The 14,112-nt window shown below is 42.0% G+C and overlaps 1 protein-coding gene across 1 annotated transcript in view; it reads right to left on the reverse strand.

Annotated features, from left to right (window-relative positions):
* NUDT3 (nudix hydrolase 3) overlaps positions 1–14,112 on the reverse strand; it is a 129,592-nt gene that overhangs the window by 68,614 nt on the left and 46,866 nt on the right. The window contains exon 2 of the mRNA XM_002746452.7: positions 627–737. Within this exon, the coding sequence (XP_002746498.2) occupies positions 627–737 (111 nt within the window). The remainder of the gene's footprint in view (positions 1–626; positions 738–14,112) is intronic.

The raw sequence follows: 14,112 nt of genomic DNA on the forward strand, positions 1-14,112 counted from the left end.
CATGGTATCACCAGAAGAGGGTATGGAAAAACATTAGTTCATTTCTCTGGGTTTTGAGTTGCAATCTGTTTCTCAGTTTCCCCCAGACTGTAAATTCTTGAAATAAGAGAACTAAGGGTCCATGACTTTACTTCTTCTATTTATTCTGGAGTATATAGTAGCATATCATGGCCCAGGAACTCAACACACAACACACATGTGGAACATCATGTGACTAAATAAAAAAGAAGATACTATTATCTCTCAAGTTGTACCATTAACAGTACCTGGCTAACAGAATCATTTCTTTAGCCACAGTTCCATGGCTAGGATACAGGAAGCACCTCCTCCAAAACTTAATGACAATGAGTCATTTATACTAATGCTGCCTGTTCCTCTTATTCCTTAGAGGTGAGGAACTATTTGCTTCTTGATTCTGTGCCACAGGTAACAGGCGGTGTTGGAAGAAATCCATGGGAAGTCACAAAAAACGGTTTGGCACAGAGTGCCTGGTTAATATTACCATGTCACAACTCCATCACCTGGTAATAAAGAAGGCACTGGGTAACCACTCATTGCCCTTTTTCTGTGATTGTATGGGTTCATGATTATGAGGCACAGCTGTGCTGTCTCTTCTCCGTGCATACCTCCTCACAGACTTCACGAACTGCTGCCACACTTGGCTCCTCCTCGGGCTCCATGCCTCCTCCAGGGACAATCCATCTGTCTGGATGGCGACTACTACTCACGAGTAGCACCTGTTAAATCACAGAGGTTTCATGGTGGGTTAAAAATTCAAAAAAGACATATCCACACAAATTCAGAGTTTAAACACCACAAACATCAAAGTAACCCTAACCCCCTCTTTGTTTATGCCTTCCCAAATCACTTCTTGTAAAGTAGCTTTCGTTTCTATCTGAAAAGCAAGCAATCAGCCAGTAAAAGTAGAAGGGCATCTGAAGACCATTATCTCTACACTCCCCTCAGATGCTCAATCACCTGCCCTATCTATCCCCTTTCTTCCTTTTGCTAGAGCCCTCTGCACACAGACCTGACAAGGTGACAAAAAGACTTAAAAAAAAAAAAAAAGAAGACGACAACTGTCACTGATGAGCCTGTCAGCACTGAAAAAGCTGGCCATTAGACAAAAGGCCCGTGGCCATGATTGCCACCATAAAAAATCTAGAACTTGCCTAGTTCCTTTTCCTTACTTACCCCTCTCTGGAGGAAAGATGCTAAACACAGTCAGTTGGAGGCCGTTTGGAGGCTGAGTTGAGTTGGCATTATATCCAAAACTAAAGGAATCTTCAACTGCTTCCTAAACCTTTACTTTCTGATGGTGACCCATGAGCCTCCAAACCAAGCTCTGCAATCATTCTTGTTGTCTCAAATGAAATGCCACTTTCTTTCTTGCCCTTATAGATTTCACCACTGCCTTCTAGTTACTGACTTCCCAGCCTCTTTCTTGAGGTCTCTGCAGCTATGGACCCTTGGAATCTCTACCTTCATCCTCAGTCCCTCTTTTACCTGTCATCAGAGATTCTTCTAATGCTCATCTACAAAATCTGTGATCTGCAGATTCAGAGATCATGGTGTTATGGGAAGAAAATACATGAATCCATATTCAGTCACTAATATATAGGTCATGGACTTAACAACTGTCTTAAACTTACAAGTACTATTTTTCAAATATATTTATAAGCTCTTCTTTGATTAATACAATGCAAAATAATTTAAAATGCTACAAAATCCACAATAGTTTTTGGTTGGTATGTATATATACTCAGTTCAAAAACACTATAGGACCCAGGTGTGGTGGCTCACACCTATAATCCCAACACTTTGGTAGGCCAAGGCAGGAGGACTGCCTGAGCCCCCGAGGTCAAGACCAGCCTGGGCAACATAACAAGACCTTGTCTCTGCCAAAAAAAAAAAAAACCACACAAACACACACACACATATATATACATACATAAAAGTAAGGCTTAGCAGTGCACACCTGTGGTCTCAGTTACTTGAGAGGACTGCTTGAGCCCAGGAGTTTGAGACTGCAGTGAGCTATAATCAAGCCACTGCATTCCAGCCTAGGCCACAGAGTGAGAATCCCAACTCAAAAAAAAAAAAAAAAAAAAAAACCAAAATCCTCTCATTGGACTATCTCATACCACATACAAAATCAAAATCGACCAACAACCTCTAAATGTAAGAGCTAAAACTATAACACATTTAGAAAAAAACATAGGGGTAAACTGTCATGATCTTGAATTTGGGAGGATACGCCCAATTCTTAGATATGAAGCATGAGCAACAAAACAGTAAACAAGATAAAATGGACTTTACTAAAATTAAAAATTTCTGTGTAACAAAAGACATAATCAGGAAAGTGAAAAGACAACCTACAGAATAGGAGAAAGTAACTGCAAATTATGTATTTAATATTGGTCCAGTACCTAAAACAACAAAAAGATAAACAGCATTTCTACAGAGAAGATATACAAATGGCTAACAAGCACATGAAAAGATGCTCCACATCATTAGTCATTAGGGAAATGCAAAGCAAAACCAAAATGAGATACTACTTCATAATCACTAGGGTAGCTATATTTCAATCAACCAAACCAACAGAGCACAAGAAGCGCTGGCAAGGATGTAGAGAAACTGGAATCCTTGGACAATGCTGATAGGAATGGAAAATGGTTCATTCAGCTGTGGAAAACAGTTTGGTTGTTTCTCAGTAAGTTAAACATAAAATTACCATTAGATCTAGAAACTCGAATGCTAAGTACATAGCTAAAAAGAACTAAAAACAAATACTCAAACAGATACTTCCATACAAACATTCACAGCAGCATTATTTACAATATTCAAAAGGTAGAAACAACTCAAATATCCAATAACAATAAATGGATAAACAAAATGTGACCTATACATACAATGGAATATTATTCAGCCATTTAAAAAATGAGTTCCTGTAAAATAAAATAAACAAATAAATAAATGAGTTACTGACAGATGCTACAATACGGATGAACTCTGAAAACATGCTAAGTGAAGGAAGCCAGGCACAAAAGGCCACATATTGTATGATTCCATGTATATGAAATACACAGAATAAGCAAATCCAGAGAAACAGAAACCAGATTGGTGGTTACCAGGAACTGGGGAAAAGGGGAAAATGAGCAGCAACTGCATAACAAGTACAGAGTTTTATCTGGGGAGGATGAAAGTATTCAGAAAGTAGATATGAAATAGTGATTGCTAAATGCCAATGAACTTTTCACTTTAAAGTGGCTAATTTTATGTGAAACTGGTTTTGTGATCACAGTAATTTTTTTTTTTTTTTGAGATAGAATCTCTCTCTGTCACCCAGGCTGGAGCGAAGTAGCACAATCTTGGCTCACTGCAACCTCCGCCTCCTGGGTTCAAGTGATTCTCCTGCCTCAGCCTCCCAAGCACCTGGGATTACAGGCGTGAGCCACCGAGCCTGGTCGATGACAGTAATTTTTTTAAACCTGAAGGGAGTCAGTGCTACTACCTTCTTCCCCCAGAGTCTATACCTCAATGGAGTAACCTTCCAGAAGGTTATCCTTAGTTGTATATTAATAAATCATAAAACTACTGCCACACTCATTCTCTTCAATAACTGTGACCTATCTTACATTTTAAAACATTCCTTATCAAAAGAAAATAAACTCAAATATAAGCATGCATGTTAACTGAAATTACAAGGTTTAAAAAAAGTCCTCCAAAGACTCTAGACAATGGCATTTAAGTCATATTTATCTAACTATAAAAAGATTCAAGAATAAAAAGTAAGCCAGGCACAGTGGCTCAAGCCTGTAATCCCAGCACTTTGGGAGGCTGAGGCGGGTGGATCACGAGTTCAAGAGATCGAGACCATCCTGGTCAACATGGTGAAACCCTGTCTCTACTAAAAATACAAAAAATTAGCTGGGCATGGTGGCGTGTGCCTGTAATCCCAGCTACTCAGGAAGCTGAGGAGGAGAATTGCCTGAACCCAGGAGGCAGAGGTTGCGGTGAGCCGAGATCGTGCCATTACACTCCAACCTGGGTAATAAGAGCGAAACTTCGTCTCAAAAAAAAAAAAAAAGAATAAAAAGTAGTAAAATGGGTTAATTCTCCACTGACTTGTTGTATAAGTAACAACACATAGTCTTTCTTCCCTTCCTTCCTGGTAAAGTGTTTGCCAGCCATTATAAACCTAAGCATTGCTTCGAAGGCTGACTAGGGCCATCCAATTAAGTTACAGTTCAAAAGAAAAATCTTTACAGGAATATTTCAAAGCTAAAGCAAAGAAAAGGAAACCTCTGACTGACAAAGTATAAGCATTCAATTTCTAAATTTCAATCAATGTGAAATACTAATTAGTAAATCTAGCAAGTGTTACTGCTTTGCACATTCAACCATGAATATATGAACTAAGACTACAATAATGAGGCTTAAGAAAGAAAGCCTCCTTAGTTTGTAGCCACACTTCAAAGCAAATACTGTCAATGGCAAATAGCTCTCCTCAGTAAGTTTCCTTGACAACATACTGAAAATACACTACGAAAAAAAAGTTTCTGTTTCTGCTTTCTTGCAGAGACAGGGTCTCATTCTGTTGCCCAGGCTGTAGTGCAGTGGCAGGATCAGAGTCCACTGCAGCCTCAAATTCCTGGGCTCAAGGGGATCCTCCTGCTGTCTCTCAAGTAGCTGGGACTACAGGCACACACCACCATGCCTGGCTAATTTTTAAAATTTTTAAACTTTATTTTTTAGAGACTGGGGTCTCACTATGTTGGCCAGGTTGGTCTTGAACTTATGGCCTCAAGCAATCCTCTTGCCTCAGTCTCCCAATGTGCTAAGATCACAGGCATGAGCCAATGTGCCCACCCACAAAAATTTTTTACTTTAGCCAGTGGTTTTACTCCTTCCTACCATATAAAGTACTAAATGGTGTTCTGCTCAGTAAATTCTTTCTTTCTTTCTTTCTTTTTTTTTTTTTGAGATGGAGTTTTGCTCGTTACCCAGGCTGGAGTGCAGTGGCGCGATCTCGGCTCACCGCAACCTCCGCCCCCTGGGTTCAGGCAATTCTCCTGCCTCAGCCTCCTGAGTAGCTGGGATTAAGGCATGCGCCACCATGCCCAGCTAATTTTTTGTAATTTTTAGTAGAGACGGGGTTTCACCATGTTGACCAGGATGGTCTCGATCTGTTGACCTCGTGATCCACCTGCCTCGGCCTCCCAAAGTGCTGGGACTACAGGCTTGAGCCGCCCTCTGCTCAGCAAATTCTTATTCTGAAGTTTGATTTTGACATATACAATTATCTGAAAAGAAATTAAGTGCTAAAGCTCCAAAAAGATTCTGAAAATAACACACTAAGGGGGGAAAATTACCTATTCAACAAAAGTTCATTAAGTACCATCATGAGCCAGGAACTAGAGATGCAGAGATTAAATGCACTGCAGTTTGCAGGCAGATCAAAGTGGGAAACCAGCCGACCAGGTATCAGACCTTTTTGAAGCTTTAGTCATTGAGACAGGTGATATCTATGCAGAGGAGGATAAACAGACCCACAGAACACACCCACCCATAGATAGACTCTTGGATTCAAGATATAGGTGGCTCCATAGAGCAGGCAGAAATCAAGAGGTGGGGCAGGGACAACTTGTTTTCCATATGGGCAGAGAGGAAAAAAACATTGTCTTGATTAGTGACGTGTGGGTGTGGGGCAGTGGGGCGGGAGATAAAGAAATCTGTGGGAATGATAAACTTAATAAAGGGAGGAAGAAATATAGCAGGAAACCCATTGTTTTATTTGTTAGAAATTGTTGTGAAGTTTTTTGCTTTAATAGTGCTTAATACACATTTTTAAAATGTAAAAGAAACTTACATTCCCTGCACTAAAGGAACTGACTATCTAGTGGAAGACCAACAAAGAGTAATTATACAGGGTGAGAAATACTTAGCTTGAGGATATCACAGTGATAATGAAAAGATATCTGCTGGGACATATTGGCTCATACCTGTAAACCCAGTAGTCCCAGTTACTTGGCAGGCTGTGGTAGGAGGTGCACTTGCCCAGGAATTCAACACTAGCCTGAGCAATGTAGTAAAATCCCCATGTCTATTAAAAAAAAAAATTTAAAAATCAGGCCAGCAGCACTGGCTAAAGCTTGTAATCCTAGCACTCTGAGAGGATGAGGCAGCCAGATCACTTGAGTTCAGGAGTTCAAGACCTTGTTTCTACAAAAAAAAATACATATACATATACATATTTTTTTCCATACTCCCCGTATGGAATAGATCAGGACAGAGAAATAAAATGCGACAGTTTCTCTCTTACTTTTTCTTTTTTCCTAAGACAGAGTTTCGCTCATTTCCCAGGCTGGAGTGCAATGGCGCAATCTCGGCTCACTGCAACCTCTGACTCCCAGGTTCAAGTGATTCTCCTGCCTCAGCCTCCTGAGTAGCTGGAATTACAGGCATGTGCACCACGCCCAGCTAATTTTTCTGCTTTTAATAGAGACAGGGTTTCGCCATGTTGGCCAGGCTGGTCTTCAACTCCTAACCTCAGGTGATCTGCCTGCCTCTGCCTTCCAAAGTGCTGGGATTACAGGCATGAGCCACAGCACCCAGCTGGTTCTCTTTTTTCAGGCAGGATCTCACTCTTTTGCCCAGGCTGGAGTGCAGTGGTGCAATCCTAGCTTACTGAAGCCTTACAGCCTTGGAATCCTGAGCTCAAGGGATTCTTCTGCCTCAACCTCCTAAGTAACTGGGACTATAGGCACACGCCACCAAACTTAATATTTTTTATTTTTACTTTATAGAGATGGGGTTTTGCCATACTGTCTAGGCTGGTCTTGAACTCCTGGGCTCAAAGGATCCTCCTGAGTTGGCCTCTAAAACCCAATTTAGTTTTAGAAAGGTTACTTTGGCTAGGTACGGTGGCTCACGCCTATAATCCCAGCACTTCTGGAGGCTGAAGTGGGCGGATCACCTCAGATCAGGAGTTTGAGACCAGCCTGGCCAACAAGATGAAACCCTGGCTCTACTAAAAATACAAAAATTAACAGGGTGTGGTGGCAGGTGTCTGTAATCCCAGCTACTTGGGAGGCTGAGGCAGGAGAATTGCTTGAACCCGGGAGGCAGAGGTTGCAGTGAGCTGAGATCCCACCACTGCATTCCAGCCTAGGGGACGAGAGCAAGACTTCACCTCAAAAAAAAAAAGAGAGAGAGAAAAAAGAAAGGTTACTTTGACATGTCTTGGAGACAGGAAAGCATGCTAATGGATAAGGTTTCTGCAGTGATTCAGGTTAAGAAAGGATTAGGACAGTAGGAGTGGGAAGCGGAAAGAAGTGACAGGTTTCCAGATACATGGAAGAGTCTGTAAGACCAAGTGACTGACAGGACATGGGAATATGACTCCTTGGATATGGGCTGGGTCAATGGCGTAGCAGCCTTCCAAGGAGAATTTGGAGGTGTCAGTGGAGGAGGGAACTGCAGGGAGGAGTTGTGAAATCATCCTCTGAACATAAATTTGAGGGTTCAGTGAGATGTCTAATGAGTATTTCTAGTGAGAAATTATATGAATGTGGGATTAGAGCTAAGAGGGAAACCAACAGTGATTTAAGAAACAATAGTATCAGAATCTAACAGCCAGAATGAGACTAACACAGGGGAGAACATGGGCATTTGCAAAGCTCTGGCCAGAGGAGCTGGCCCCTTTCTCCCTACCCACCCACCATCCACCTTGGTATCAGACAAGTCTCCAGACCTACTGCCAAGGGTATAGTGGGCATAGATATACTCCAGAGATCCCAGGTTAAAGTTCTGGAAATATTTTCCTTAAAGAAATCAGATTACCAGGCCGGGCGCAGTGGCTCACGCCTGTAATCCCAGCACTCTGGGAGGCCGAGGCGGGCAGATCACGAGGTCAAGAGATCAAGACCATGCTGGCCAACATGGTGAAAACCCGTCTCTACTAAAAATACAAAAATTAGCTGGGCATGGTGACATGTGCCTGTAGTCCCAGCTACTCGGGAGGCTGAAGCAGGAGACTCGCTTGAACCTGGGAGGCAGAGGTTGCAGTGAGCCTAGATCGCGCCACTGCATTCCAGCCTGGCATCTGGCAACAGAGGGAGCCTCTGTCTCAAAAAAAAAAAAAAAAAGAAAGAAATCAAATTATCATCCAGGCGTGGTGGCTCATGCCTGTAATCCCAGCACTTTGGGAGGCCAAGGCGGGCAGATCATGAGGTCAGGGGTTCGAGACCAGCCTGACCAACATGGTGAAACCCTATCTCCACTAAAAATACAAAATTAGCTGGGCGTGATGGCACATGCCTGTAATCCCAGCTACTGAGGAGGCTGAGGCAGGAGAATCACTTGAACCCGGGAGGCGGAGGTTGCAGTCAGGGTGATTTAGATCGTGCCACTGCACTCAAGCCTAAGGGACAGAGAGAGACTCTGTCTCAAAAAAAAAAAAAATTATCTATGATGATAATCTATGCCATAGGAAATTTTGATTAACAAACTAAATCATTAGACATACTACTAATTTCTGGAGAATCAATTGCATGCAGTAAAGCACTCAACATGATCTTGTTTACAACAATGCAATTCCCTTGACATCTGACAAGCCCCTCAGCACTGCCATTACTGCCAGAGTGCTCTGCTGGTACCCCAGATGGCAGTAGGACCATATCCTATCAAATCTGTGATATGCTCTGCAAACTGTTTCTTCAGATGAGCCCTTTCTAATAATTTATTTTTCCTTCTTAAAAATAAGGCAAAGATAAAAGTCAGCAATTATCCGTACTTATTTGGATTCCAGATAAATAGATGTTTGCTATATTTTATACAATGTTTTAAAGAACAGCTGTCACAAGTTCTTGTGCATGATGATCCCGAATATGAGGTTAAATAACTTACTGAAAGTAAATCAACACATTATCCCAGGGCCAAGCATAGTAGTTTCAATTTCTGGAGCTTTTAAGCCATTCTACTATTTTTTTTTTTTTGAGACGCAGTTTCATTCTTGTTACCAGGCTGGAGTGCAATGGCGCAATCTCAGCTCACTGCAACCTCTGCCTCCTGGGTTCAGGCAATTCTCCTGCCTCAGCCTCCTGAGTAGCTGGGATTACAGGCACATGCCACCATGCCCAGCTAATTTTTTGTATTTTTAGTAGAGACAGGTTTCACCATGTTGACCAGAATGGTCTCGATCTCTTGACCTCGTGATCCACCCGCCTCGGCCTCCCAAAGTGCTGGGATTACAGGCGTGAGCCATTTCACTCCAGCCTGCCATTTCACTATTTTTTTGAGACAGAGTTGCGCTCTTGTCTCCCAGGCGAGAGTGCAATGGTCCAATCTCAGCTCACTGCAACCTCCGCCTCCTGGGTTCAAGATATTCTACCTCAGCCTCCCAAGTAGCTGGGAGGACGCTGGGCTAATTTTTGTATTTTTAGTAGGGACAGGGTTTCACCATTTTGGCCAGGTTGGTCTCTAACTCCTGACCTCAGGTGATCCACCCTCCTCGGCCTCTAAAAGTGCTGGGATTACAGGTGTGAGCCACCACGCCCGCCGCCATTTTATCATCTTTAATAACTATTTTTTAAATTTAAAAATATTTTTTAACTACAGAGGAACACCAAAAAATGCTAAAAGAAGGAACCACTAGACATAAAGAGTCAATTTACAAAATGCCTTATAAAAATTCCTTCACCTTAGTTAGCTTATCAGGCTGCTTATTTAATCAGAGAAGAAATTCCCTGCCTAGTACAAAGAAACACCATATTGTGCTATGAACAGATATTCTGACAGTTTTTATCTTGGGAACGAATCTATTTTAAGAACAACATGAAAAGGTTTTCACAGATACAAACTATTACACAGATATCGGGGCCAGGCGCAGTGGCTCACATCTGTAATCTCAACACTTTGGGATGTACACTGACAGAAATTAAAATAAAAAAAACCACTTTGGTGGCTGGGCACAGTGGCTCACCCCTGCAATCCCAGCACTTGGGAGGCTGAGGTAGGGGTATCACTTGAGCCAGGAGTTTGAGACCAGCTTGGGCAATACAGTGAGACCCCATCTCTACATTCCCACTCAAAAAAAACCCCACACTTTGGGAGGCCAAGATGGGAAGATCTTTTGAGGCCAGGAGTTCAAGACCAGCCTGGGCAACATGGAGAGATCCTGTCTCCATTAAAAAAAAAAAAAAATTAGCCAGACCTAGTGGTATATACCTGTAATCCCAGCTATTTGGGAGGCTGAGGAACGAGGATCACCTGAGCTCAGGACACTGAGGTTACAATGACCTATGATTCTGTACTGCACTCCATCCTAGGCAACAGGGCAAGATCCTGTCTCGAAAAAATATATATACACACAGATGTATCATTCTTAAGTGACTTCCCATGGTGTACAGGTATTGCCTCTATACAGTAAAATTAGCAGTACTAAGGATGAGGTGTTTTACTTTAAAACCTTGAGTATGGCTTGAATATTTTAGAACAAGCAATTAAGATGTATAATTAGAGGTAGGCGTGGTAGTGCATAACTATAATCCCAGCACTGTGGGAGCCCAAAAGTTCAAGACCCACCTGTGCAACATGGCAAGGTCCCATCTCTACCAAAACAAAAAACAAAAAAATAAGACTTATAATTGGCCAAGAAGAATGCCAAACATTATTTCCTAGGCAATTTCTGAAAGCCAAACAAAGTGAATGAAATATTTTAAATGCTCTAGTTTATTGAGGTTATTTTATTTTATTATTATTATTTTTTGAGATAAGGTCTTACTCTGTTGCCCATGCTGGACTATACTGACATGATCTTGGTTCACTGCAGCCTCAACTTTCTGGACTCAAGCAATCCTCTCAACACCCCCTACCCACTCCAGCATCTGGGATTACAACCATGTACCACCATGCCTGGCTAACTTTTGCATTATTTATAGATACATGGTTTGGCTGGTCTCAAACTCCTGGGCTCCAGCGATCCAACTGCATCAGCCTCTCAAAGTGCTGGAATTACAGGCAGGAGCCCCCATGCCTGGCCTGAGGTTATTTTAACAAACAAAGCCACAGCAACAGCATTTCCTGACATCCATGAAATTGCATAATTTTTCCATAGTCTTAGAACTGAATACTCTGTAAAATCCCTGCTCATCGATATGCTGATTTTGCCAAGCCATGTACCAAATGGTAGCCTCCATAACACATGTTAAAACGGAAGACACTGATTGTAAACTCAAAGGTAGCTATTGTGTTCCCAACGTAGCATCGACCTATTAACCACAATTCAGTCTAATTTACAATGTCAAAGTCAAACCACAAATGTACACTGTCTTCTTTATAGAGAAGGGCAGTCAGGAGACTCTGGGTTACAGATCTGCCTCTGACACCAGTCAGTCACATAAATGCAATGAAAAAATTACATCTCTCTAGACTTCAGCTTTTTCAGTTTTAAAATGAGATGGTCCAAATCTCTAAAATTCTTTCAGCATTAATAATTCAATCATTCTAAATTTATACAGATATATATGTCTAGAATTTGTCTTCCTAATTCTACTATTTTCAAATTCTACTCTAATTCTACTCTTTTCAAATATCTGTTTGTTCAATAGTACACAATGTGTATGTTCAAAAGGTATAAAAAGGCACAAAAGGAAGCTTTTCTCTTAACTCTGTCCCAAAAGGCTCTTCTTGTGAGGACTTCTAGAGATATTCTAACATGAGTATAAACAAATACATATTTATTCTTTTCTTTCCTCTTTGTCAACCTCAATAGTAACCCATTATACACAATGTTCTACTTTGCCTTTTCACTTAAATCCTGGAGATCATTTTTTCAGTACATTCTGAAGAGCCTCTTCTTTTCTTTTTTTTAAATAGCCACAGGGTATGTTTTTAAAACTGATTCTTTAGTATACACAAATTCCAAACATGCATAAAAGTAGGGAAAAAATATAATGAATTCCTAAGTACTCACCATCCAGCTTCAATAACTATCCATGTTTGTTTTACTTACCTATACACAACCCCAAAGTTTTTCTGAGACAGTCTTGTTCACTGCAACCTCCAACTCCAGGGTTCAAACGATTCTCCTACCTCAGCCTTCCAAGTAGGTGGGATTATAGGCACGTGCCACCACATCCAGCTAATTTTTGTATTTTTTTGGGGGAGACAGGGTTTCCATGTTGGTCAAGATGGTCTCAAACTCCCAAACCTCAAGTGATTCGCCTGCCTCAGCCTCCCAAAGTGCTAGGATTATAGGCGTGAGCCACCGTGCCCGTCCTTGTTTTTGGTTTTTGAAACGGGACCTTGCTCTGCCGCCCAGGCTGGAGTGCAGTGGCGCATCATAGCTCACTACAGCCTCGACCTCCCAGGTTCAAGTGATCCTCCCACCTTAGCCTCTTGAGTAGCTGGGACTATAGGCACCTGCCACCATATCTGACTAATATTTGTTTGTAGAGACAGGGTTTTGCCATGTTGCTCAGGCTAGTCTCTTTTTATTTTTTGGAGACGAAGTTTCCCAAGCTGGGGTGCAATGGCGCGGTCTCAGCTTACTGCAACCTATGCCTCCCAGGTTAAAGAGATTCTCCTGCCTCAACCTCCCAAGTAGCTGGGAATACCAGGCTCCCGTCACCAAGCCCAGCTAATTTTTGTGTTTTTAGTAGAGACTGGGTTTCACCATGTTGGCCAGGCTGGTCTCAAACTCCTGACCTCAGGTAACACACTTGCCTCAGCCTCCCAAAGTGCTGGGATTACAGGCCTGAGCCACCGGCACCTGGCCCCAGGCTAGTCTTTAACTTTTGGACTTAAGGGATCTACCCACCTTAACCGGCCAAAGTGTTGAGATTACAGGCACGAGCCACTGGGCCTGCAGTTTGAGGCTGCAGTGCTCAATCAAGCCTATGAACAGCCACTGCACTCCGGCTGGGCAGTATAGTGAGACTCCATTTCAAATATAAATATATGTATATTTATATTCACACACATTTGGCTAAGCATAATGGCTCACGCTTGTAATCCCAATACTTGGGCCGGGTGCAGTGGCTCAAGCCTGTAATCCCAGCACTTTGGGAGGCCTAGGCGGGTGGATCACGAGGTCAACAGATCGAGACCATCCTGATCAACATGGTGAAACCCCGTTTCTACTAAAAATACAAAATATTAGCTGGGCATGGTGGCGCGTGCCTGTAATCCCAGCTACTCAGGAGGCTGAGGCAGGAGAATTGCCTTAACCTAGGAGGCGGAGGTTGCGGTGAGCCGAGATCGCGCCATTGCACTCCAGCCTGGGTAACAAGAGCGAAACTCCGTCTCAAAAAAAAAAAAATCCCAATACTTTGGGAGACCGAGGCAGATGGATTGCTTGAGGTCAGGAATGACAACATGGTCAAACCCTGTCTCTACTAAAACACAAAAATTAGCTGGGTGTGGTAACACACGTCTGTAATCTCAGCTGCCAGGGAGGATGAGGTAGGAGAATTGCTTGAATCCAGGAGCCGGAGGTTGCAGTGAACTGATACCACACCACTACTACTCCAGTATGGGCAACAGAGTGAGACCCCATCTCAACACACACACACACACACACACACACACACACACACAAATATATTTGATATCTGTATACTGACTTTATAGTCTATGCCATGCTAAATTCACTTATTTGTTCTAGTAGCTTTTTGGTGGATTCCTTAGGATTTTCTATACAGATGATCATGTTATTAGTAAACAAAGATAGTTCTGCTTCTTTCCCTGTAATCTGTATGTCTTTTATTTCTCATTCATGCCTTACTGTACTGGCTAGGGCTTCCAGAATAATGCTGAATAGAAGTGTAAGAGACGACAATCTTGTCTATTCCCAATCTTAGGGGGAATGTATTCATTTTTTCAATATTAAGTATGATGTTAGCTGTTTGGGGAAGATGTCCTTTATCAGGTTAAGGAAGTTCCAATCCTAGTGCTGAGATTTTATTATTATTATTATAATTATAAATGGACAGTGAATTTTGCCAAATGCTTTTTCTTAATCTATTGATAAGATAATATGGTGGTTGTTTTTTTAGTCTGTCAGTGTGGAAAACTACACTGACCAATTTTCTATGGTAAAACAGCCTT

Source organism: Callithrix jacchus, chromosome 4, assembly GCF_049354715.1.
Source record: "Callithrix jacchus isolate 240 chromosome 4, calJac240_pri, whole genome shotgun sequence".
Taxonomy (NCBI): Eukaryota; Metazoa; Chordata; class Mammalia; order Primates; family Cebidae; genus Callithrix; species Callithrix jacchus.